A 27333-nucleotide genomic window follows, 5' to 3' on the forward strand; every position below is an offset into this window, starting at 1 on the left:
CTACTGAGTGTTTTACACAAATGTGAACTAAATAGCTTTATGCTTACCGGGGGCAAAATCTCAAGGTTTAGCTCTTGAATGATGTTTTGCAGTTGATGCTCTAAATCTTGAGAGAGGTTTACTTTGTAAGGCTCCACCTACGGAAAAAGGATCACACATAACAACACTACTCAAATCTACTACAATGGGGCTAAGACTATACAGTCAACACTAAGTCTACAATATTCCTAAACCAACAGTCAGTTCCCTTTAGTGCAAGAACTACTTCAATGGTTATTTACTCACTGCCTATTATGAACATTATGCCAGACACAGAGATGATTAGCAGGACCATTTTCATTCCCTGAGGTAAGATTCCTTGAAATTAAACTTCTTTAGCCAAATACTAAACAAGAGCTAAATTGAATCCTACACTATCTCACAAGTCTATTAAATCTAAAGACTCACTGTCTCTCCTTCCTTCTTCTTTGTAAGTCCAGAGTAAGCTTCAACCACTCCAAGATGGTAGAGTTGTCTGACAAGTGACAGGGCACAGGACTGTGCTGCCAGTTTCTTATTTGATCCATGTTCTCGTGCAAAAATCCCTGTAATGTAAGGTCAGGATTACCAGAAAGAAATCACCTAAGTGAAGAAACATCACAAGAAACTATGGGTTTACGTACACAAGAAGCTCTCAAATACAGTGTATGCCATGGGTTCTAGCTAAACAAAAGAAATTGCCCAACAGCTTAGCAACTAAATAACCAACTGTTTTGGTTACGGGCTGATACTAGGACTCATACAAATCAATATTATGAAAGCAAATAATCTATTTCAACAAAGTTGTCACTGTTAAGATCATCGGGCATTAAAATAGGGGAAGAAAACATAGTTTGAAAAGACAAAGAGTAAAAAATAAACCAGTAAAAGTAATTGGGTCCAGAGTGGTTAACTAGACCAGGATTTGGGAAACTTTTTCCATAAAGGGTCAAATAATAAATATTTTAGGCTTTGCAGGCCATATAGTCTCTTGTCACAACTACTCAACTCTGCCTTTAATGTGTGAAAGCAGTTACTGACAATAGAGTTTGACAAACCACAGGCCTGGGAATGGCTTTACGTTTTTCAGGATTTGTAAAAATAAAACGAAAATAACAACGTGTGACCTGTGAAGTCTAAAATATGAGTGTAGCTATGTTACACAATAAAACAGTTCTTATAAAAACAGGCAGTAAGTTGGATTTGGCCAGAGGGATATAGTTTGCTGACTTCAGCATTAAACTAAAGCTAAGTTACTCATATCCTTAAAGAAAATATTAATAGAAAGTTTCCTCTCCTCCAGTATCATTCAGCTTTAGGAGAGATGAATATAAAGCAAAGGGGTACAAAGATATCTTTCTGCCTAACTAGCCAAATTAACCTTGATAAGTGAGCTGACATAAGTTAGCCTGCCTTTATCCTCTCTCCCTTAGTATTACCCATCCACTCAAAATAACTCATTTTATATATAAAAATGAAAAAATGTTTTAAGGCCAGGCGCAGTGGCTCACCCCTGTAATCCCAGCACTTTGGGAGGCTGGGGCGGGTGGATCACAAGGTCAGGAGATCGAGACCATCTGGCTAACATGACGAAACCCTGTCCCTACTAAAAAATACAAAATAATTAGCTGGGCGTGGTGACTGGCGCCTGTAGTACCAGCTACTGGGGAGGCTGAGGCAGGAGAATGGGGTGAACCCGGGAGGCGGAGCTTGCAGTGAACCGAGATCAACCACTGCACTCTAGCCTGGGCGACAGAGCAAGACTCCGTTTCAAAAAAAAAAAAAGTTTAAAATTCTTTGACGCTGGCAGATTCCTAATCATCTCACTGTGTCTTACCTTTGAAATACTACACTAACACGGTCTGTTTTCACATGCAAACTGGGAGACTTTGCCTCTACTTTATAATTCCTAATATTCTAATATATACCCTAGATGCTATCTTATATCATGTGCTCTTTCAATAATACAGCTTCTGTATATGTGGCTCAACACTTAAATGTGAAGATTCCTTCTCTATACAAAGACTTGGAATATTGGGTAACAGTAACACTTACTTCTGCCCAGCTGCTTGATATAAATGGTCATTTCTGCAATAAAGCTCCTGTAACAACATATACAAGCAAGGTTAGAAATTTCACTGTTAGAAACTGGCAAATCCAGGTCTCCCAAGTCAGGCAGGCTTTCCAACTGCTTAGGCAAATCACAGAAAAAAAAAAAAATTACCAACATTTATTTCTGCCCAACCCTAGAACAAATGAAGTATATAAACTTCATATAATATACAACATGGCATAACACAACTATAATCAAAGTTGATGAGCCAATTGTTCATGAAAGGAAAACGTTAGGGTATTAGATTTTATATTTACTTACTCTTATTCCAAAGGCTGGAGTCTCAAGAGCTACAACACATTCCATGAAAAGGAATTTTCCGCTTAGCTTGGAGCCAAGAAATAAAGCAGGCCCCAAATGTTTTACATTACAGTTATAATTATTGTAAGATTCCTTTGCATAGGCCACTCAGTAATGACTGCGATCTATTAAGCTAATATACGCAAACACACATGCACATACATTTTGTGCATAATCAATGGCTCCTGAGGCAGAGTTCTCACATCTGCCTGCAGTTGGAAGCAGCCCTGGATGACAAAAAACTTAGCCTATTTTTATCACATTTATTTAAATCAGGTCCTGGAGAATAAAACACATGTTGTAACATTACATCTAAAACTGCTAGCAGAGTCTAAAAAATGAATTTAGGTTTTAGTAAGGGAAAAACTGCCCTTTGAAAACTATGCATTCTGGTCCCTTTACTGCTCAGATACATTCTAACCTAGACTTGGTGGTGTGAATAAAAGGCTGGGTGAGGCTTAAGAAAAAAATAAATGTTAAGACTCCTTCCTATACCTCGTGTGAACTGACCTTCAGGCACAGCGGCTTCAGGGGTCAAAGGCCACTGGCTTTCAGGGGAACAACATCCACCCTTTCATTAATGACATCGATGCCAGTATGTTTCTCAGCCAGGCTTAAAGTCAGCACTCAATCTCATTCTCCTCCACCTAGGGGGAACAGCGACACCAGAAATCAGTTTACAATAGTTTCCCATGTGATTGCTTAGTTCAGCCTAAGCAGCAGCACATGTGTGTATGAACACAGACCTCTGGTGTTGCTGTCTGTTATGCCTTTAAATAAAAGGACATACAAAGAGCAATGCTGTCCTGGCTCCCCCAATTTCTGTGCCTCCCACATTGTCTTTTCCTGAATTCGTCACTGCTTTGTATCAGAAATCTATGGTAAGACACTGATAACAAAAAATGTCTGCAACGATGAGCTTCAGGCACACTTAGGTATCTTATTGTTCTTAAAGTCACCAAGTGCTACCAAGCCCAATCCGTTCAGAAAGACAAAATATGAAAGAAAACAAATCATCAACAAATGTATCACTCCTTTGCAACCTGAGGGTTTTAAAAGGCTGACACCAGAAATATTTGAGAATTCAGGATTGAACAAAACAGTGGGAGGAAGGGGGAACCATGCTCTAAATATCATTTTGATCAGTGACAAAATTTTGTATTAATAATAATTATTTCAGGGTCGCTAGATGCATCCAAGGGAGAACACTTTGATTTTTGATAAAAATATTTTTTAATATATTTGGATAATTTATTTCATAAGTACGGACAGCAAACTGAATCATTCAAAAAGGTTTCCATTACAACCTCCCCTCCCTTCTAATAAAAATACATCGCTCCCCAGAAAAGTCTAATCCATATGAGCCTTCCTGGGAGTAATAATTACTACACCCTGGAATGCTCTCAGGAAGAACAGCAAGCAGGCTGAGAAACATACTGTTAAAACGACCTCCCTTTATATTCAGTTTTATACATTTAACAGTATAAAAGTATACCCCACATACAAAGACCAAGGCTGTTCCTTTTCGACCTTACTTAGATAAGCCCTTAAATTTCAAAAGGACTCCTAAGAAAGCTGGCAGTTTTCAAGGCTTAAGTGAAATGTGGATGTAGATGCAATACGATGTACTTCTGGGACTCAAAACTTAAGTATCTAACCTGACCCATTAAAGAAATCGTAACGGCCTCTAACAATACCAAGGTGAAAAAAATCACCACCTTCGGCTGGTTTTTAAATCAACTAGGGACAAACTAGCACTTGTGGTTATGACTTTTGCCTCTCAGATTCAAATGAGCATCTCAAATGTCTAGCATGACAAAAAGCAGATTTACGCTGAACTTCTAACACAGCTAAAATTCACACTCGTGAAAACCATGGAAACTGCACAATACATATCAGTAATTATTCTTGGGCAAATCAACGTATCTTTTAATAATTCACTTCTAATCCACACAATTAACCAATGTACAAAAATAGATTATATTCAACAGTGAATATCCAAAACCACCTTAACTTACTACAGAAGGAAAAGAACGAAACAAGCAAACCTGTTGTGATCAGGACCCACTTGGGTGTACTTATATTCTCCTTGGATCTTTTCTTTCTGAAAATACTGGTTTAGACGAGCTTTAGCATTTTCCAAGGTCCAGTTTCCATGAAGCCCAGCATTTAAATCCACTTCTTCTGATTCTAGAGTCTGCAGAATCAATGATAAATTTGGCTGCATTAAGTTTAGTTATACACACTTAAGACCCAGAAATTTTTAATACCGTCTTTGTACTATCCTTTATAATGCAAAAGCTGTTTTGATAGTTTATAAATCCTAGTCAAAAACTGAACAAGAATTAGTTTCTACTGCATCTAAAGGCCCTATTATATAAACAAGCTATTGATTAATACATTGCGTTTAAATTCTTCCTAAAAAAAAAAAAATGACAACTTCTTTGTGCTTGTTTGAACACTCTGAATACATTTAGTGGAAAAATTAGCTATACTACTAAAGACATTTTTTACTCTAAGTGCTCATAAAATAAGGTCCCCTGACATAATTACATTTCCTATAAAGTTGAAGAGGAAACCTTTTTATTATTGCCAAGAAAAAATACTTTTTCCTCCATAGGCAATGTGAATAACAAGAGTAAATGGGTAGTTTAGCTTTATGATGACTTGTGCTAATAAGTAGTCTCGAATAACCTCTTAAAAAATGCACCCAATTACTAACTTGTTAATATCCTAAGCCTTGCTGTTAACTAAGTCCCAAATCACATTCTCAGAGATGTAACCTAGGGTGCTGGCCTTACCGCTTGCACTTCTTGTTCTTCCTTTCTTGAGTAGTAATCCTTCAAGTTGGCTCCTCGGTCCCATGTGGGCCCAGGAACACCATAGCCAGAGGCCCCTACCTCAGAATTATTTTCTGTTAAAAGAAAAAAAATTGTTCTCTTAATGAGTCGTAACTGTAGAAAAATCCTAAATACATTAATTATCCTAATTTATGGCTGGGCATGGTGGCTCACACCTGTAATCCCAGTACTTCTGGAGGCTGAGGAGAGTGGATCACTTGTGGTCAGGAGTTTGAGACCAGCCTGGCCAAAATAGTGAAACCTCGTCTCTACTAAAAACACAAAAATTAGCCGGGCATGGTGGCATATGGCTGTAATCACAGCTACTAGAGAGGCTGAGGTGAGAGAATCACTTGAACAGGGAGGCAGAGGTTGCAGTGAGCCAAGACTGCACCACTGCACTCCGTTCTGGGTGACAGAGCGACACTCTGCCTCAAAAAAAAAAAAAAAAAAAGGATTATCCTAATTTATATTTTGACCCTCCATGTTTAGAAATTCATGGTTTCAATTTGGAAAGGAGCCTGAAATGTCCATGGCTTACTTGAAAAGTGTTACATCAATCCCTGAAGTACACGTTCCAACTACAAATTCTGAGGCTAATATGCAGGGGGAAGCTATCTTAGTAGTGAATGACAGAAGTGATTGTAACAGGAAATGGCTAATTTAGCATATATTATCAATATAGCTTTGTTTTAAACTTGTTACATATGTAACAACAGATTGAACGATAAAACCATTTCTTTGATAAATGTGACTCTGAAAAGATAGCTACCTGCTAGGACTAGTGACGGAAATAAGGTAACTATTGATGAAAACGCCAAATAAGTAAAAACAGCAGCTAGCACTATTAACTCTAAGTTTATTACATGCATTTAAAAAAGTTTATCCCTCAAAGCAATCATATGAAGCAAATACTACTGTTATTTAATAAATAACAGATATGAGACTTAAGCAATCTGACCAAAATCCTAGTTAATCTACCATATGGTAGACATCCCAATACAAGCTGTGACTATACACTTAAGTCCTCACTTAACATCATTGCTTGATTCTTGGAAACGAAGACTGTAAACAATGTTGTAAGAGAATAACATTGAAGGAAACAAGTTATTCTAGGACCTGCTGTAAGTCATTCCGCAGTTTCCAAGAACCTACTGAGGATTTACTGCATATAGAATTCGGCAATGGCCAGGATCCACAGGGTAAACAAGTCAACAATATATTTAGTAAGAATAAGGAACAAGAAAAGGCAATTCCTAAGATTCTTTCACCAAATATTCTAGCCTATGCAAAATCTATTTACTCAGAGAAAAATTTAGTAAAAGTTAATGACAGCAAACAACTATGCTGTACCACACGTTCTAAGAAAAAAATAAATGATCTGGTAGTATGTGCAAATTTATGAAGGCCTTGGGTTGTCTCTTAACATCAAGAGTTTACTGCAGTTCTTTCTACCCAAAATGAGAAACAGAGATGGTGATCAAGATTGTATGTATCTTATTCTCCATCATGTGCACGCATTCAAGTCCCTTACCTGCTTTGAGAGCCAGATGAGGAGGAAGAGGTCCTCCCATGGTTGCTGGTAAATCTCCTTCAGCATTTGCTGTAGTGTCAGGAGTATCAGTAAGTGGGGGAGGAGATGCTACCTGCAAGAGAAAAAGTCAAGGCAGTTGTCAGTGCTTTCGTCTTCACAGACACTAGTAAATTCTTTTAATATTTAAGAGACCCATGTGTCACACCTCCTTTCTTTGTAATATTACCATCTTTGTTTAGAGGTTAAGTCTGTGGAGCAGTGCATCTCAAACTGTCTGCAATGAAGAACTGGCTGAATGTTTCCCCTAATCCACTGGGAACAACCTGTCACAATACTGTATTTCTAAATGTCTACTTATTTCTGTACTTACCTCCTCACAAACTGTAACATTTCCAGTAACACTGCTCTGGGGCCCATTTTTAGTGCAGTGTTTACTACTGATTTTAGATAATACCCTTTAAAGCAGTCAAGAAAGTATTTTTCTACTCCATTTCTTAAGTATTTTACTGGTCATTAGTGTTTAATTTTATCAAATGCCTTTTCCAAAGCCTTTATTAAAATGATCACTGAGTAGATATTTTTCTTATAAACTCATTAATATGCTGTATTAGGAAAGTTTAATTACAGGGTTTTGCCTCAGATGTGCTGTTACATAAAATGTATTAGTTTTCTAAACTAAGGAAAATCCTGAATTCTCAAACCCATCTAACCACATGGGTTCTAGGATAAAGAACTGAGATCTATGTAACCTTTTCCTTAACTAGATGGGATGGACTATTTCTGTTTGCAAAGAACATTTAAAAATTTTACTTATTTTTACTTTGTAATTCAGCAATTTCTGATTTTATCGCTATTAATTTCTTCCTGTTTTATTCTGAGATGAAAGCTTACTAATTCATTCAAAAGGCTGTTTTTTGTGCAATAATGTAACCAATGTTCTTTTGAATAAATGACTGTTCCTCTTATCATTCCAGAGTTTTGACAGACACTGTTATCTAAATAGTCTATGATCATAATTTAAAATTTTCACTTAGATCTAAATTCAAATTTCCAATTGTCTATTAGGGTTTTTGGGCCGCTTTGTTACTTTTTCACATTACCACTTTGTTTCTGCCAATATGTATATCAGCATTTCTAAAGCTAGGTGTTATTAGTACATTGTGAATTTTTTTCTTTTCTGCTTTCCTCTAGAGAGCTTATACCTTGAAGGATAACCTCCAAGGTTGGGGTTATGGAGACAAAGTAGAACCTACTCAAGGGTCAGCCCTAATAACCAAGGCCCAGAAAAATTCAGTGGGCAGTACTGGCACCAAAATGCTAACTTGTCCTCCTCTACCACCTTGCCACTCCAGGGCCTCAAATTCCTCTCTATCCCACTCTCTATCTACACCAACCTAAAAGAAAATTCCTAACCTATGAGAATTGAGGTGTTTGAGTGATGCAACTTCTATTTTCCAGTGATGGGGAGGATTTCCTAACATTTCAAAATAAATTAAAACAGGTGAGGTATAAAGAGTATTCAAAGTGTCACAGTACATAATCTTGGCTCTGCCTTAGAGTCAGCAATATGAGAAAATACTTTAAGTAGGTTATAAAAATAGCATACACAACATATATTTATCACATTAAAATATACATTTAAATATCTAAACAAAAATACACAGATTTTAGCAACATTGGCAGTGCTATAGTCCATTTATTTCTTTTTCTATTCTCACAATCTGTTCCCATTTAAAAACTTTTTTTTTTTTGAGACAGGGTCTTATACCATCACCCAGACTGGAGTGCAATGGTGCAATGACAGATCACTGCAGCCCCAACCTGCTGGGCTCAAGTGATCCTCCCACCTCAGCCTCTGGAGTAGATGGGACTACAGGCAGCCACCACCATTCCCAGCTAATATTTCTATTTTATTTTTGTAGAGATGGGGTCTAGGTTGCTGAGGTTACACTTGAACTCTTGGACTCAAGTGATTCTTCTGCCTCTATCTCCCAGTGTTGGTATTACAGGTGTGAGCCGCCACGCCATTTTTCTTTTTTTGAGACAGGGTCTGGCTCTGTCACCGAAGCTGGATGATTTAGCCTAGGTAAGAGTCAAGTCCTGATATGTTCATTACAAAAGGACACAAGTATCTGACAGAATACCCAAGCTTGTAGCAGTATTATGTATGAATACTTAAGGATATGGTTGAATACATAAGGATATGGTTCCACATTCTACCAAGAGGAAGATTAAAAAAAATTAAGGCGCAGTCAGAGACAGAAAGATAATTAGAGAATCCAGTGCCACAGAAAACAGAAAAATGTGTTGGGTTGGAGGATGTGATCAATAAAGCTGAACGATGATTAAATTAAAAAAAGGGGGGGTATGTGCGTTTACATTGAAAAAAATTTTTTGATATGGCAAAAAACACAAGTTATAATGGGCAAACTGAGAAAAAATATTTGTGACACATCGCAGATAAGGAGTTAATATTGCTAATATATAAACAAACGCAGAGGAAAAGACCAAGAATCCAATGAAAAAAAGGGGAGATACACGTACAGGCAGTACACAGAAATATATATGTAAATGATCCTTAAAGGTCAAAAGATGTTTGACTTCACTCATAATTTTAAGAAGCAAATTAAAAGTATAAGTTATCTAAAACTAGTGATGAGATTACAGACCAAGGTTTCTCAACATTAGCACCACTGACATTTCAACCAGATAATTTGTTGCAGAAAGTTGTTCTGAATACCAGCGTTTTTAACTCCTTGGCTTCTACCCACTAGACGCCATCAGCACACCTCCTTCAAATTCAAACATCTCCAGACATTACCAAATCTCCCATGAGGGGTAAAGTTTATAAAACAATCAGAAAAATCTCAACATTAATTGGATATCTGATTATATTAAGACACTATTCTTAAATTTTTCTTTTAGGTTTGATTATAACACATTTTTTTACAAAAGGATTATTTTAATTAAAAACAAATATTAACAGATGAATAAGATGTCAGGATGCTCCAAAATAATCTAAGAAAGGGGAGCAGTTAGAAATGAATAAAATTGAAAGTGCTGCAGCCAGATGATTGAAACACGGGGTTTCAATATTCTACAACTGTCCACAGCAAAAAAATTTTAAAATATCCTCTACACGCTCACTTTTGGCAAATGCAATGTATTGCATGAAAGGGCAAGTTTCAGATGAAATAAGTGATATGAAAAAGGATTTGCCTAGAATGAGGAGGTAAGATGAAGATGGTAGCTGGTAACAGCTTGGTTACATATCCCTGCCCAAATCTCTCGTCCAATTTTAATCCTCAATGTTGGAGGTACGGCCTGAAGAGTAGTAACTGGATCACGAGGTGGGTTTCTCACGCATGGTTTAGTGCCACTATCCTTGGTACTGCTATCCTAGCAACATCGAGTGCGTTCTCTTGACATCTGGTCATCTAAAAGTGTGTGGCATCTTCCCCTTTACTTTCTCTTGCTCCTGGACATCCCTGCTTCCCCCCTTCACCTTCTGCCATCATTCTAAGTTTCCTGAGGTGTCTTCAGAATCCAAGCAGACTCCAGTACCATGCCTCCTGCAAAGCCTGCAGAATTGTGAGCCCATTAAATCGCTGCTCTTTATAAAGTATGCAGTCTCAGGTGTTTCTTTATAGCAATGCAAGAATGGACTACGGGGTTAAAAGTAGAAATGGGTTGTTGTAATTTCTTCCCCCAAATTCATCCATTCATTTATTCAGCCAACCAAAAAACATTCAAGGGTCTGCTATAGACCAGGAACCATTCTAAATGTTGGGGACAGAGCAACGAACAAACACAAAAAAAAACCTGCCCTCATGAACTTATTCTCATACAATCAAACAAAAATAAATTACGTTGGAACAAGGTTTCTCATCTTGGTGACATTTTAGGCTGGTTAATTCTTTGTTCTAGGAGGCTGTCAAGTGCACTGTTGCTTATTAGCAGCATCTCTGGCCTTCGCCTTCTAGATGTCAGTGGCCCCCTCCAGTTACAACAACAAAAATACCTCCAAACATTGCCAAACGTTCCTTGGGGGGACAAAATTGTCTTCAGTTGAGAAACACTGAGTTAAAAAAGTAAGTGTTATGGAGAAAAATGAAGCACTGAAGGAGTTTAGGAAGTAATCTGAGGATGACAGTGAATTTATAATATAAAATAGGACAGCTGGGGAAGAGTACTTCAGGTAGAAGAAACAGGTATAAAAGTTTTGAGGCAGAAAGATGAGGGCATATTTGAAGACCTATTAAGAAGCACAGTGTAGCTGGAACAGAGGAAGTAAGGAAGAAAAGTAGGAAATCCACGGAGCATTTAATAGAAAACATCTGAGCCATGTTAAAACACTAATAAAAAAATGACATATGAGATTACTTCTGGTTGAGGCCAAATAAGTTCCTGTAAGACTGACCCTCCTGCAAATAACATAAACTTTAGGGGGAAAAAATACAAACACACATACAACACACCAGAACTATGTGCAGGCAATAAAAAAATAACCAAAAAATAGTAGGTAGATTCTTGAGAGAAGTTAAAATGGGGAAGCACGGAGTATCAAAGGTCTACTTCCAGCTTATTTGTAGCTTTTAGCCTGAGGGAAGCCATCCCAGGCAGCTAAAACTCCAATGAAACCATCTTTTTGGCCTGAAGGATCAGAATTAAGAGTTCAGGAAAAGCAAAGCTGCTAGAAAGTGAGGGAATGCTGGAAAGGAAACAGCCAGAGAGGAGGAGCCCCAAATTCTGTATATGAAATCTCTGGCTAGCCCTTGAAAACCACACATGTACAGGGCAAATTCCAAAGGAGACCTGAAAGACTCTTCCATGGCTGTCCTATTTAAATAATCAGAAAACTGAGATGAGATTTGAGTTAACACCCAAAAGACAGCACTTGTAGTTTGAGTTCGATCAAATTAAATGCCTGATTAAGAAGAAAACACAACCACCACATCAATGCTCTCTGGAGGAGTATAACACTATTCAGAGTCTCCACAGCATAATATTCCAATGCCCAGGATACAGTCCAAAATTATTTGATACACAAAAAGGAAAATGTGATCCAACCTCAAGAAAATATACCTATCAATAGAATCTAACCCTGAGATGACTTAGATGTTAACAGTAGTAGGCAAGGATTTTAAGGCAGCTATTAGAATTAAGCTTCATGACATAAAAGAAATCCATATTTATATTACAAACATACACTTATAATGAATGAAAAGATAAGCCACCAGAGAAATAAAACATATAAAAAAAGAACAAGCTGGAGATTTTAAAAAGTGAAAATGGTAGTGTCTGAAATACATTGGATGGGCTTAGCAAAATGGAAGGGACAGAAAAAAAAAATCACAGAATCTGAAGATAATCAATAAAAATTATTCAATTTGAAGAAGAGTAGAAAAAATGATACGAAAGAAAAAAGAAAGAGAGCCTCAGGGAGCTGTGGGGGATATCAAAAGTCTTAAATATAAACCCCAAGAGGAAAGAAGAAAAAATAAAACAAAAAATATCTTAAATAATAGCCAAGTCTCTCAAATTTGGTGGAATACATATATCTATGGATTCAAGAATCTCAACAAACCTTGAACAAGTTAAGCACGCACATACAAAAAAAACTCATGCCCAGTCACAACATAAGTCAAACTACTAAAAACCAAAAATAACAGGAAAAGATATTAAAAACAGAGACCACCACATTACATATAGGAGAGAATGATTCGATTTTAGCTGACTTCTTACAGAAAACAGGAAGTAGACAATGTCATATTAAAGCATATCTGGTCTCTGGCCAGGCGCAGTGGCTCACGCCTGTAATCCCAGCATTCTGGGAGGCTGAGGCAGGCAGATAACCTGAGATTGGGAGTTGGAGACCAGCCTGACCAAGACGGAGAAACCCCATCACTATTAAAAATACAAAATTAGCCGGGCATGGTGGTGCATGCCTGTAATCCCAGATACTCCTGCCTGAGGTAGGAGAATTGCTTGAACTCAGAGGCAAAGGTGGCGGTGAGCCAAAATCATGCCACTGCACTCCAGCCTGGGCAGCAAGAGCGAAATTCCATCTCAAAAAAAAAAAAAAAAAAAAAAAGTATTTGGTCTTCAATCCCCTTTCCCTGGCATAGAACTCCTAAATCCTTATAATCTCCTAAGTGGAGACTTTTTGTATGCTAATGAGTTGACTGCCAGCAGGCAGGCCCTAGGTAGCTTCGGTGTGAGGGATGGTCACTGGAAAGACCAAGAAAAGATTAGAGGGCTAGAACTTTCAGTTCCACCTACCAACCTCTGGTGAGGGGAGAAGGGCTGAAGGTCAAGTCACCATTGGCAAACGATTTAATCAATACTGAATAATGAAGTTTCCATAAAAACCAAAGGACAGGATTTGGAGGGCTTCCAAATAGCAGAATACATGGAGGTTCCTGAAGAATGGTGTTCGAGGCAGGGCATGGGAGCTCCCTGTCACCTCCTCCATATCTTGCCCTATGTATCTCTTCAACTGTATTTTGTAGTATCCTTTATAATAAACTGGTTTATTTATAATTTATAAATGCAGGTTTTCCTGAGTTCTGTAAGCCACACTAGCAAATTAACTGACCCCAAAGAGGCAGTCATGAAAACCATAACTTGAAGCTAGTTAGGCAGAAGTTCTAGAGGCCCAGACTTGCAGGTGGTGTCTGAAGGGACTGGAGTCTTGTGGGACTGAGCCTTCACCCTGTGGGATCTGACGCTATCTCCAGGTAGTGTCAGAGGTGAACTGGAGGATACCCAGCTACTGTCTGCTGCAGAACTGATTGCTGGCTTGGTGTGTGTGGAAAAAGCCTCCCACCCCTGCCCCTCATTTAGTCACAGAAATCTTCTGTGTTGATTATTGGGGTATGAGAGAAGAAGAAAAACTTTTTCCCACTTACATACTAAAAGGGGGAAAAAGTCTGGCACCCCAGAATTCTATATCCGGTGAAAGTATTCTTAAAGAAGATAAAATAACAGTATTTTCAGAAAAGAAAATAAAGAGAATTTGTCACCAGCAGATCTACAAGACTATAGAGAAGAGCCTAAAAGATAAAGAATGAATAGAGACTTCAAGGACTTCAAATATGTAAAACTGTTTTCTCAACCAGAAGGCATTTTCAAGATCATCTTGCCCAATCCCTTCATTTTACAGAGAGGGAAACCAATGAAATTAAAGACTGTATAAGATATTGTAATTATCCAGCAGTTAATCTACCAAAAAGTAAGTCTATCGTTAGGCAAAGGAATGGAAGAAAATAAGATTTCTTTTTCTTTTTTATTTTGAGACGGAGTCTCGCTCTGTCGCCCAGGCTGGAGTGCAGTGGCGCGATCTGGGCTCACTGCAAGCACCGTCTCCCAGGTTCACGCCATTCTCCTGCTTCCGTCTCCCGAGTAGCTGGGACTACAGGTGCCCGCCACCTCGCCCGGCTAGTTTTTTGTATTTTTTTTAGTAGAGACGGGGTTTCACCGTGTTAGCCAGGATGGTCATGATCTCCTGACCTCGTGATCCGCCCTTGGCCTCCCAAAGTGCTGGGATTACAGGCTTGAGCCACCACGCCCGGCCAAGATTTCTTTTATAACAAGTCAGTATACAAAAATTCAGTAACAGGACCCTGTTAAAACTGGCATAGACAGGCCGGGTGTGGTGGCTCATGCCTGTAATCCCAGCACTTTGGGAGGCTGAAGGGGGCGGATTACTTAAGGTCAGGAGTTCAAGACAAGCCTGGCCAGCATGGTGAAAATCTATCTCTACTAAAAATACAAAAATTAGCTGGGCGTAGAAGGGCGTGGTGGTTCACGCCTATAATCCCAGCACTTTGGGAGGCCAAGGTCAGGAGTTTGAGACCAGCCTGGCCAAAATGGTAAAACCCCGACTCTACTAAAAATATAAAATTAGCTGGGCATGTTGGCAGGTATCTGTTATCCCAGCGACTTGGGAGGCTGAGGCAGGAGAATCGCTTGAACCCGGGAGGCAGAGATTGCAGTGAGCCGAGATTCCACCACTGCACTCCAGCTTAGGGAACAAGAGCAAGACTTTGTCTCAAAAAAAAATAAATAAATAAAATAATAATAATAATAATAATTAGCTGGGTGTGGTGACTCACACCTGTTAATCCCAGCTACTCAGGAGACTGAGGCAGAATAATTGCTTGAACACGGAAGGCGGAGGTTGCGGTGAGCCCAGATTGTGCCACTGCATTCCACCCTAGGTAACAGAGCGAGACTCCATCTTAAAAAAATAAAAGAAAAAGAAATAAAGCTTATTTTCAAAAACTAGTAAAGCCTAGTGTAGCGGCACATACGCACAGTCCCAGCTACTGGGGTAGAGCTGAGGTGGGAGGATGGCTTGAGGCCAAGAGTTTGACGGAGCCTATGAATAGTCACTGCACTCCAGCCTCAAAAACAAAAAAGGCAGAAAAACAAAACAAAATCCCCAAAAAACAACCTACTAGACAGAGGTATCTCTTGCATACTTACATACTTAAAATAATCATGATATAAAAAACACAAAAATACTCTATTGCATAAAATACTATTTTGTTATATAAGGATATGTCAGCCAGGTGCAGTGGCTCATGCCTGTGATCCCAGCACTTTGGAAGACCGAAGCGGGTGGATGGATCACTGGAGGTCAGGAGTTCAAGACCAGCCTGGCCAACATGGTGAGACCCCATCTCTACTAAAAATACAAAAAATAGGGGGGCACCATGGAGCATGCCTGTAATCCCAGCTACTTGGAGGCTGAGGCAGGAGAGAATCGCTTGAACCCAGAAGGTGGAGGTTGCAGTGAGCCAAGATCACTCCAGCCTGGGCAACAGAGCAAGACTGCCTCAAAAAACAAACAACTTGCCAGAAGTGATGGCATGAACCTGTAGTCCAGCTACTAAGAGGGGTAAGGATGAAGGATTGCTTGAGCCCAAGAATTTGAGGCTGCAGTGAGCTATGGTTGTCACTGCATTCTAGCCTGGGTGACAGAGCAAGGACTCATTGCTTACCTGGGGTGGGGGGTGGAGGGAGTGTCAATGGGAGCAAACATGTCTAAAATATTACTGATTTTTCTATTTAAAGTATTATCACTGGAAATGAATGGAACATAACAGACTCTGAAATTTCTGGTGTATGAATACATGAAACAAATAAAACCATAAGACACAAAGATTAATGGAATTTCTCAAGCCCCTAAGACAGGTACATAATAAGGATGCAATCCACATCTTCAGAAATTTTGTCCAGTCCTGAGAGAAAACAAGATACCAAATTTCGTTAAGAAACACGATATATATGTAAACAGTGAAAAATTATTATCCTGAGTCTCTTACGCATATTGACTTTGTACAACTTTACAACACGCATCTCAACTGCTTGGCCATAGGTACTTACCCCAAAAGCTGGAACTTCTTCACTCTTTATTTCATTTATTCGAACCAAATAGTTAACAAAGTCTCTGGCAGCATTGCTTTGTGCATCTTTTTTATTGGTGGAATTTCCCATGCCAGTGTAATTATAGCCTTCCACCTGAACCTTAAAAAAAAGAAACAAAAAACAAAACAGCTAACTTTAGGAAATATACTCTAGAAATACACTGAAAATAATACACCTAAGAGAATTCATGAGCTACTGAAAGAAAAAGCTTGAATTGTGTTGTATAATGATAACACAAAAACAATGTTAAGAGGTTCAGCTATTTTTTTCTCATATAACAGAAGGTTCACATTACAATCTGATTCTGTAATATGCACGAACAAGCTCTTCAGTTGTATTTAAGCACTTTGATTTGAAGCAATCAAGAATTGCTCTGCTTTCTAAAGGTGCTTGTAAAACTGCAAACAGTTGATCCAACTTTTCCCATCCCGACTACTGGTGCTGAGGAAGATATAGGCTCTAATTAGAATAATTTACCTGTCAGATTGCTTTAAAAGCAATGCTGACTTGAAAATAATTTAGAATAGGAGTCAAGTCACAATAATAAACTGTTGTTTCCTAATGTGCAACACATTAACATCTCCAAACAGAAAACATTCTTTTAACCCCAAAATGAACCTCATAAATCACATAAATGCAAACTGTATTCTTTAGTACCTCACACATGAATTTCTGCCTGTTTTTGTTCCCCACCGCTCTAATTTCATAGGACGGGGTCATCTTCCTTTTGCCACACCAGGCATACAGAAAATTTTTAACGTCACCCATGATTCAAGTGTCTTCTTCAGATCTAAGAAAACAAAAGTCAGTTAAAAACACAATTTATAATAGCAAAAACTGGGAGGAACCAATTATCTGGATCACTGAATCTAGGTTAAACATAGGATATTCTATCATGTTGCTAAGACTTCCCACATATAAATTTTAATGACATAATTGAAACTTTCACATGTTGTAAGAAAAAGGATACAAAACGGTATGATTTGAACTACATGAAAAATACATACACATGAGCAAGACTGGAAAGAAATACCCCCTAAAATGGTTATCTTTGGGGACTAAGAGTGATTTTTATCTTTTGTTACAAAGTATTTTATATAAGGCCCTACATTCTACAACGGGCACCTTATTATTTAACTCAGTTCATCCTCACAACAACTGGCACACAGATATGGTGGGTACTATCATTGTCTTTTCAGGAAGCTTCCCTCCTAAACTTCCTTCCTTCCTAAACTAAGACTTAGAAAGTTAAGTAACTTCCAAGTCACCCACAGTGGAGGCCTAAATTCAAATTCAAACAACTATATATTAAGAAACAGCTATCATTTGCATATAAACTCAATGTTTTATTCTCATTCTGATTACGACCATTAGCACACTGTTTCCAAAGTTGTGGTCATGTATTAATAATATAATAAAGTTCAAATACATTAAGCACTCAGTACTGAAGACAGTGACCTATTATTAACTTAAATGTTCTATACCAAATCTCTCCTTTAGGCTTTATTATTTATTAAAATTTGAGGATACTAAAGTTTTCTTGAAATGCAGCAATCAGTCTTGGCACTCCCTCTCTGTCTCAGTCTATAAAATACCAGAAGATATGGAGCCTATCAGTCTAAATGCTGAGTCTAAACTGTAAGGAAGATATCTGAGACCACATTTATAACCAGAGAAAATAAAATGTGCTATGAATTTAGTTTGCTGTGAAACGAATCCTATTACCGGCATTAAACCGTCTGCTTCACGTTTCACGTTTGATGCATTTTGTTAGCACCTACGTCTAATGCATCAAACTGTACCCTGGCATAAATTTGTTACGTTTGAGTGGTCACAGTCTAACTCTGGTCATCCATGTGGCGAAGGGAATGTCCTATTAACAAAAAAGCCGTGGAAAGCTGAAGATGTTTATCTGGAAATTCCACCTCGTGAATAATTAAACAACAAGCCCTCATGGTGAATGAGTAATATGAAGGACTATACTATCAAACTCCTGCCTCTCTAGTCTCATACAACCCCATAATTTTCAATACCAACTACATGCTTTCGATGCTCAAATATATATATTGAAGGTTTAGTCTTTTCTCTTTTTTTCTTTTTTTGAGACAGAGTCTCATTCAGTCGCAGACTGTAGTGGCGAGATCTCGGCTCACTGCAACCTCCGCCTCCAGGGTTCAAGCGATTCTCCTGCCTCAGCCTCCCCAGTAGCCGGGACTACAGGCGCCCGCCACCACGACCAGCTAATTTTTTATATTTTTAGTATACACGGGGTTGTCTGGATCTCCTAACCTCTTGATCCGCCCGCCTCAGCCTCCCAAAGTGCTGGGATTACAGGCGTGAGCCACAGCTCCCGGCCCGTCGTTTCTCTTTAAAGTCCAAAATCAAGTGCATCCAACTGTGGCACTAACTCACCCATCTGCATGCTATCTTGGCATCTCAGTCAAAACAGAATTTTAAATTTCCCCTCAAATCTGTTCCAACACCCTACCCTACATTTCGGTTTCCATAAACGGCACAACATCCACCAAGTTACTCCTGGCACAAGTTGAGAGTCGTCCACTCCCTGAAGATTCTCCATAGTTATCCTTTGTAGAACCCTTACTGTGTGTCAAACAATATCCATAACAGATCATCTAAATGGAACTATTTTACTTAATCCTTAGTAATCTTGTATAGGTAAGACCACTATCCCTTTAGAGAAGGAAACTGAGACAAAGAATATCTTGCCTCAGAAAGACAGAGCTACTAATTAGAAGAACAATAATTCGGGCAGGCGCTGTGGCTCACGCCTGGAATCCTAACACTTTGGGAGGCCAAGGCAGTCGGATCACGAGGTCAAGATACCGAGATCATCCTGGCCAACATGATGAAACCCCGTTTCTACTAAAAATACAAAAATTAGCTGGGCGTGGTGGCGCGCGCCTGTAGTCCCAGCTACTGAGGGAGGCTAAGGCAGGAGAATCACTTGAACCCGGGAGACGGAGGTTGCAGTGGGCCGCGATCGCGCCACTGCACTCCAGCCTGGCGACAGAGAGAGACTCCGTCCAAAAAAAAAAAAAAAAAATCAAGAATTTCAGAAAACGTAGCCTGACTCCAGATCTACTACCTTCCACCACTGCGCATTTCTCCTTCAAAATATGTCCCCTATCCATTCGTTTCTCCCCATCTCTCCTGCCACCACTACTGCACACCCGGCTAAATACTGTCCTATACGGTTTCTGTTTCCATTCTTGCCACCCTAAAACCCATTCTCCTTTGAAGGCCTTCTCGCCACACTCCAGTCACATGGCCTGCTTTCAGCTCCCGCGCAGTCTCTGCCGTTAGGCGCTAACTAATCCCTTCCGCTTCTGCAGGCTCTGCTTTTCCTTCGCGTCGGCCGAGGTGATCAGCTCAAAGCCTCCCTCCTTCGAGACGCCTCACCTCGCTATACTAGCCAAAGGCGCTCTCCCTTTACATTCTTTAATTTCTTTTTGCTCTAGCCACAAGGCCTGCACGACGGCGCCAGTTATTTGTGGCTTGAATGAATGACTGAAAGGCCCTAGGTGAGTGGCGCCCCGGCGGCAACCACCACAGGCGATGCACCCTCTTCCCTCAGCCGCCGCGGTGCTCCGGCGTACGCAGGCCAGAGGAGGAAGCGGGCCTTGGCTGCTAGAGGCAGCAGCGGGAACCGCTGGGCGAAGGGGAGGGGGCCACAGGCGGCCTGGGCAGCGCAAGCGCACCTCGGCGAGGCGCGCACGCAACCCGCAATCCGGGGACCCGCGGGCGGCTCGTCCCTTCCCCCACCCCCAGCCGCCGCCGCCGCCCGCGCTTCGCAACAAAGCCGGCTGCGGAGCCACGGTCCACGCAGCCCGCCCGCGACCCCGCCGCCCCGCATGATGGTCGCAACGTCTCTCCCTTACCAGCCTTCGCTTCCTGGTGCCCAGCTCTTAGGACCGTGTGTGACTCTGGCCTTCCACAGAGACAACAGAGAAACGCACTGCAACTCGCATGGAGGAATCGGCGAAATGGCTCCGACCGCGGCGCGAGGGGGCGGGACTAGCGAGCGTACGCATGCGCAGAACGCGCGCCGGGGGCGGGGGATGGTGAGGGCGCGCCAATAGAGGGGGCGGGGCTCAGCCACCTCGCGGCGCGGAAGGGTTTCGTTGCTAGGGAGATGCGCTGCGCCAGGCAGGCAGCGGGCCAGGCCTGCTACTCTGGATAATCCGCTACCCGCGATAATCCGCTACCCGCTTTTGCGCATGTTAGGGATTTGACGACCTGTAGCATTCTGATGCAGCAAAATGTTTCGTAGGGTCTGTCATAGGGATGTCTGGTGAGAGGAGGTTCCCTTCGAAGGCAGAACTGGAAACCTTGCTGCTAACTGGGTAGGGTTGTTGAGATAATTACATGAAATGGCATATGAAGGGGGACTTAGTTCAATACCTGGCACGTGGTAGGTGTTCAGTAGGCGTAGTTACTGTATTGATTCAGATAGTCTCAATGCCAATGTCTCTTGAAAGAAACTGGCCGGGCGCGGTGCCTGCAATCCCAGCACTTTGGGAGGCCGAGGTGGGCGAATCACTTGAGATCAGGAGTTCGAGACCAGCCTGGCCAACGTGGTGAAACCCTGTCTCTACTAAAAAAATACAAAAATTAGCCGGGCATGGGGGCGGGCACCTGCAATCCCAGCTACTTGGGTGGCTGGGCGGGCTCCTGCAATCCCAGCTACTCAGGAGGCTGAAGCAGGAGAATCGCTTGAACCCTGGGGTGGGGGCTGGGGGGGGCGGCGGAGGTTGCAGTGGACCGAGATCACACCATTGCCTGGGCGAGAGAGCGAGGCTCCGTCTCAAAAACAAAAAACCATGAAAGAAATAAGCTTAGTGAAGGCGGGCGTTCTGCCTGGCTAACGCAGGTCGCTCTCTGCTGTGCCTGGAACATTGTAAGTGCTCAGCAAACTAGTTTAAGGTAGGAATAAAATCTGCAAGGTTGCTTTTGTTTAAATTGGATAAACTTTTGTGTTCCAAGTCTTTGGAATAATTGTATCCTTAATTATTATACTAGTCATTGTTAAATTTTGAACTCCAGTGCTTCCTATGAAGGTAATGATACACAACATTTCCAGCTGGGATTGTTCCAGGGAATTCAGATGAATCAATTATCTGGGCTCATTATATCTATGGATATAATTCACCCGTTTCCGTATGTTTTTCTTAATCCTTCTAGCTCACAGTGATCACTCCCTTTAAAACTGTCATTCTTAAAATCAGCACAACATAGTTTAGCATTTACTCATTTTCTTCATGTGATTGTTCTCTTTAATTAAGAATAAAATCACTGAAGGAAAGACCTTAATTTTTTTTTTGTACCCTTCAGGGTGTTGAAAGCAGCAGGGGCCTAGAAGACATTAAACCGATACCACAGAAATACAAAGGATCATTAGAGACTGTTATGAACAACTATATGCCAACAAATTGGAAACCAAATGGAAATGGGTAAATTCCTGAACAGATACAACTTATCAAAATTGAACCAAGAAGAAATAGAAAACCTGAAAAGACCAACTATGAGTAATGAGATTGAATCAGTAATATAAAGTCTCCCATCAAATAAAAGCCCAGGCCCTGATTGCTTCACTGCTGAATTCTACCAAACAGTTAAAGAAGAACTAATACCAATTCTTCTCAAACTCATCCTGTGAGGCCAGCATTACCCTGATACCAAAACTAGATATGGACACAAGAAAAAAAAAATCTATAGGCCAGTATCCCTGATGAAGATAGATGCAAGAACCCTCAACAAGGACAGGTGCGGTGGTTCACGCCTGTAATCCCAGCACTTTGGGAGGGCAAGGCATGTGGATCACCTGAGGTCAGGAATTCGAGACCAGCCTGGCCAACATGGCGAAACCCCGTCTCTACTAAAAATACAAAAATTAGCCGGGCAAGGTGGTGGGTGCCTGTAATCCCAGCTACTCGGGAGGCTAAGGCAAGATAATTGCTTGAACCTGGAGGGGGCAGAGGTTGCAGCCAGCTCAGATCGTCCCACTGCACTCCAGCCTGGGTGACAGAGTGAGACTCCATCTCAAAATAAGTAAATAAAGAGACTCAACTAGCATAAATGAATTGCAAGTTTTTTATAGTATATAATGAGCACAACAAAAGTATCAATATATTATATGGAAATACATTTTTCAAAAGTGGATCTTTAGCTTCCAAGGATTAAGAATTTTGTTATTGAGTTGGTTCTTAATTCAGGCTCTGCACCTGAGACCTAGAGTCCCCTGGGATTTGGGTCCGAGGACTGGCATTACCTTTGTAGGTGGCCCTTGGCAACTAGCACTGTCTACAATCTTAACATTTGCAGATGAAGCCTTACAACATGTCCCAAAAGTATGGAAAGTGGGCCGATTTCAACACAACCATTACCTGTTCCCAGTAGCTGACCAATTAGGGAGATTTCAGAGGTTAAGCAGGACAGAGCAGGGTAGGGAATATTTTTTAAGCTTTATTATAAAACAGGTAACTTTGTCCCTATTAAGAATTTGGAACTGAGGCTATAGGTCACTCATGATCAAATAATGAAAGGTCTGCTTCAATTGGACTACATAACATTTCACATTTACCTTTTTGACTAGAAATAACAGATGAAAGTTCACTTAGTTTGGTGGGAAACAAGAGATACAAAGATATCTTCTCCTCCAGGATGAAACTCCTAAAGGCAAATGTTCTCTGAGTACCACTGTCGCTCAAATTTAAGACATTTGGAGTTCCTTTGAGGATAGTCCTGCTCTCACATTTCTGATCACTTCATCTAGACTCCTCCTCAACTTCTCTTCCTCTGTGTGCACTCCAATTGCAAGTCATGCCCAGGTTCTGTTCTTAGCACTCTATATACCCTCTACCTGGAGAGTCTTATTCTTCCTATATTCCAACCACCATCCATATGCTGATATGGACTGAATATTTGTATCTCCCTCAAATTTGTATGCTGAAGCCCTAATCCTCAATGTGATGGTATTTGGAGATGGGGCTTTTAGGATATAACTGGGTTTAGATGAGGTCATGACAGTAGAGCCCCCATGATGGGATTAGTGCCCTTATAAGAGGATGAGACCAGAACCTTCTCTCCTCTGATATAATTACCCACATAAACCTTCCCATATTGAAGAGCTGGTTGATCTCTTAACGAAGGGGTCTCCAATTCCTGGGCTGCAGACCAGTACTGGTCCATGGCCTGTCAGGAACGGGGCCGTACAGAAGGAAGTGAGCGAAGGGTGAGCGAGCATTACCACCTGTCACATCAGCAGCAGCATTAGATTCTTATAGGAATGTGAACCTTACTGTGAACTGCAGATGCAAGGGATCTAGGTTGTGTGCTCCTTATGAGAAAATGCCTAATGATCTGAGGTGGAATGGCTTCATCCTGACACCATCCCTCCCAGGCCCCTGGTGCGTGGAAAAATTGTCTTCCATGAAACCTGTCCCTGGTGCCAAATAGGTTGGGGACTGCTGGTTTAAAGGACTGATGACGCTTTTAATGCAATGAGTGACACAGATGAAGTATATAATGTGAATTCCAGCAAAAATGGTAGTCTAGCTTTTGAGAATGAAGAACAGAACCTATCTGATTCTTTTTAAAATTATTTTCTTGTTATATAATTATGGTCATTCAACAGCCAATTTCTATTAGACTTCTTTTTTATTGCTTGTACATATGTATAAGTGACTATTTGTCTTTTCTATAAGCAATCATAACATTGGAAATCATTTTTCTGTCTCCATTGTACCAGTTTTTCTTGAACCATTTGTTAATCTACAAGTTCTATGGCTACATAGAAATCTATTCACATTCACAGGATTTTGCAACATGCTTTGCTCCATTTTTACAGTTATATTTGCTTTCTCCATATTTATTCTACAGGAATTAATTTATAGTTTGGCTTGCTTCTTAGTTATGTAGTCTTGAAATGCCATATTCACATTTGCTTTTATGGTTCCCATATTAAGTTAGTTCAGGGCTTTATTTACCCATGCATTTATATATTTGAGCATTTTTGTTGCTTGCTTTATACAAGCTTTAACTGAGACTAATACATGTCTTTCTTTTCTTTTTGTAGAGACAGGGTCTTGTTATGTTGCCCAGGCTAGTCTCAAACACCTGGCTTCAACTGATCCTCCCACCTCAGCTTCTGAAAGTGCTGGGATTACAGGCATGAGCCACCACAAGAACACATTTCTATAAGGTTATGGGGTTTTACTTTTTTCCAGTGTTAATTAGTTTCACATATCTAGAATTTATAATTTCTTACTGGATACTAGTATAGAATTACTGTATTTATTTACCTGAACAAATTAATGTTTCCCTCTACAAACTACTTTAGAAAGATTTTCAATAAAGGTAAATGGGACATAGTAATCTATTAAGAGAAAATGACTCAGAGTGGAACCTGTAGCAAAATATAAATTTGCTGTCTTTAAAAGACGAATTGAAAGCAAAAGATTCCAAAAGCTTGAAAAAAATGGAGATGCCCTAAATAAACTTACCATTGAAAACAGAAAATGTTGAATACAATAAAAAAATGCATTGTTGTGCTGCCAAGAAACAAAATGCTTTAGAGGTAAACATTAATGAAGTGAATGAATGAATCCAGAGAGGCAAAAGAACCCTGATGTAAGCACCTACTCTGAAAGGGTCTGCTGATTTTTAATGAACTTGAGCTTCCTTTTAATAAAAGCTGCATTGGAGCTTAGGAGAAAGGAGACAAAAGAGACTGCCCAACATGCAGAGTCTAAGAGGAGACCTATACATAAGCCAGAATGCCTTATATCTTCAGTGAAAAGTGAACAACAATAGCAACAATGAAAAACCAAACCAACCAGAAGAGGGGAATAAGGAAACTTGTCTATCAAAAACTAGATGCTAGGTAGGAAAAAAAAAAAAAAAAAGACTCATTTCCTATGATATCCAAAAAACCCTCAAGTCAATTATTTAAAGTGCTTATTAATCAGCGGAAATAAATCACTTAGAAGGATTAAAATTATATTCTCTTTGGTGGAATAGTCTTCTATCCAGACCTCAAATAATTCCTATAAAATTCCACTGAATATAAGCTCAAGTTCAAAAAATCATAAAACAGGTGAGGATCTTTACCTCTGATGAGTGGCAGGGTATAAGTGGCTCATGTGGGTGATCCCAACACTTTGGGAGGTTGAGGTGTGGGATCACCTGAAGCCAGGAGTTCAAAACCAGCCTGGCCAACATAGTGAGACCCTGTCTCTGTTTTTAAAAAACAAAGTCCAATGAGTTGAGTGCCAGCAGAAAAAGAAAACTGACAGAATTATATCTATAAATGTTTTAGATACTAGAATTATCTGTTGCTGAATAGAAATATACCTTTTCCTCGTTATTACGTTTAATTCACTCCTGAAAACCCTACTGCTAAGTGAAAAGCCACTAAATGAAAATAATATTTTCACTGGAAAATCATGATGCATTCTGTGTAAACCCAAGAAAACTAAACAAATTCAGACCAAAAAAATCAATTTTACCAGAGATAAGCTTATATAAACAAGTTGAAATAATAAAGACAGTTTATTTACAAACTATAATGTAATGAAGGCTTGTTGTAAACTTTCTTCCTTCTTTACCAATTTTTTAGTCTTCGGGGGGGCCTATAGTTATTTTACACTCTAAATTTATAGCACTTAAAGTTACAGCACAGAAAAACACGGTGAGTTTAATGTTCCTGTGGCTTACAACACCTTACAGGAGCTGGCTCCTTTGCAGTCGCTTTACATTAATCACTTCCTACTCTTTCTCATTGGTGTCTGAGCTCTGATTCATTGGCTTCTGTTCAGTTCTTCACACTCCAGACTCTCCCATGGCTCAGAACTGTCAAATATGTTGGTCCTACCACCTGGAATGCATCCTCTGCTACTCTTCACCTGACTGGTTTCTTTCCAACATTCTAATTTCATATTAAGTGTAATGGACCCAGAGAAGCCCCCTCTTACCACCTTGTGGAAATTGGTCCCTCTTCTGCACCTCCATCCCCCACCACTTTCCTCTGGCCATATTGCAGGATCTTGAGAGATATACAGATAGGTACAGTTCTATATAGACAAATGAAAGAGCTAAAGGCAGAATATATTTAGTGTTTTAATTGAATGATTCTGGAGTTCTGCTCAAATTGGGAAGTCAAACCTGATTGAGGTTATTACCTTAGGAAAAGGACAATACTAATTGGTTAATGTTCAGGGGAGTTCAGATAGTAACTGCAACCTGAAGACCAGCTAGGCCTGTGATATGGTTTGGCTGTGTCCCCACCCAAATCTCATCTTGAATTGTAGTTTCCATAATCCCCATCTGCTGTGGGAGGGACCTGATGGGAGTTAACTGAATCATGAGGGTGGTTACTCCCATCCTGCTGTTTTCATGAGAGTGAGTTCTCACGATATCTGATGGTTTTACAAGGGGCTTTTCCCCCTTTTGCTCGGCACTTCTCCTTGCTGCCGCCATGTGAAGAAGGATGTGTTTGCTCCCCCTTCTCCCCAGCCATGCTGAACTGTAAACATCTTTTCTTTATAAATTACCCAGTCTCAGATATATCTTTATTAGCAGCATGAGAATGAACTAAAACAGCCTGTGAATATTATTTGCCACTCTCACTAACATGCATTAAATGTGCCCACTCATTCAAGCTCTGAGGGTGGATCACTTTGTTTCACCCTAATCTGAGGATTCTCAAGAATGTAGTACGTGGTCATTATCCCACCTCCTTCTACCTGAGGTAGGATAACTTTAAAATGGTGCAAACCGGACTTGGACTGTAGACCATACTGAGATGCTGATGTACTTGCCCACTTGTGGGAACCCACTTCCCCATGACCTCAAAGATAACCTTGTTTTCTGTGCTTGCTGATAGATGAGAAGGCCTGTCTCTCACACCAAAGGCTGGCATTTGTGACAATTTCCATGCCTATAGGGCCTGACCCAACATCTGGCTCAAACATGGGACGCTGATATTCATGAAGGGCATTCTAGCAGAATATATCAGAGAAAACATATCAGAGGTGAACGTGTGATTGATGTATAATCTCCTTTGGTGGTCCCTC

At 40.2% G+C, this 27333-nt stretch overlaps 1 protein-coding gene across 1 annotated transcript in view; it reads right to left on the reverse strand.

The window, feature by feature from the left end:
• DHX9 (DExH-box helicase 9) overlaps positions 1-20245 on the reverse strand; it is a 47707-nt gene extending 27462 nt beyond the window's left edge. The window contains exons 1-9 of the mRNA XM_050766071.1: positions 20140-20245; positions 16898-17030; positions 16199-16339; positions 6806-6917; positions 5233-5345; positions 4480-4628; positions 2074-2120; positions 448-584; positions 48-137 (exon numbers count right to left, since the gene is read on the reverse strand). Coding sequence (XP_050622028.1) covers positions 48-137; positions 448-584; positions 2074-2120; positions 4480-4628; positions 5233-5345; positions 6806-6917; positions 16199-16339; positions 16898-17008 — 900 coding nt within the window. The 5' untranslated portion in view covers positions 17009-17030; positions 20140-20245. The remainder of the gene's footprint in view (positions 1-47; positions 138-447; positions 585-2073; positions 2121-4479; positions 4629-5232; positions 5346-6805; positions 6918-16198; positions 16340-16897; positions 17031-20139) is intronic.
• Between the last annotated feature and the right edge of the window lie 7088 nt (positions 20246-27333).

Source organism: Macaca thibetana, chromosome 1 (assembly GCF_024542745.1).
Source record: "Macaca thibetana thibetana isolate TM-01 chromosome 1, ASM2454274v1, whole genome shotgun sequence".
NCBI classification, from domain to species: domain Eukaryota; kingdom Metazoa; phylum Chordata; class Mammalia; order Primates; family Cercopithecidae; genus Macaca; species Macaca thibetana.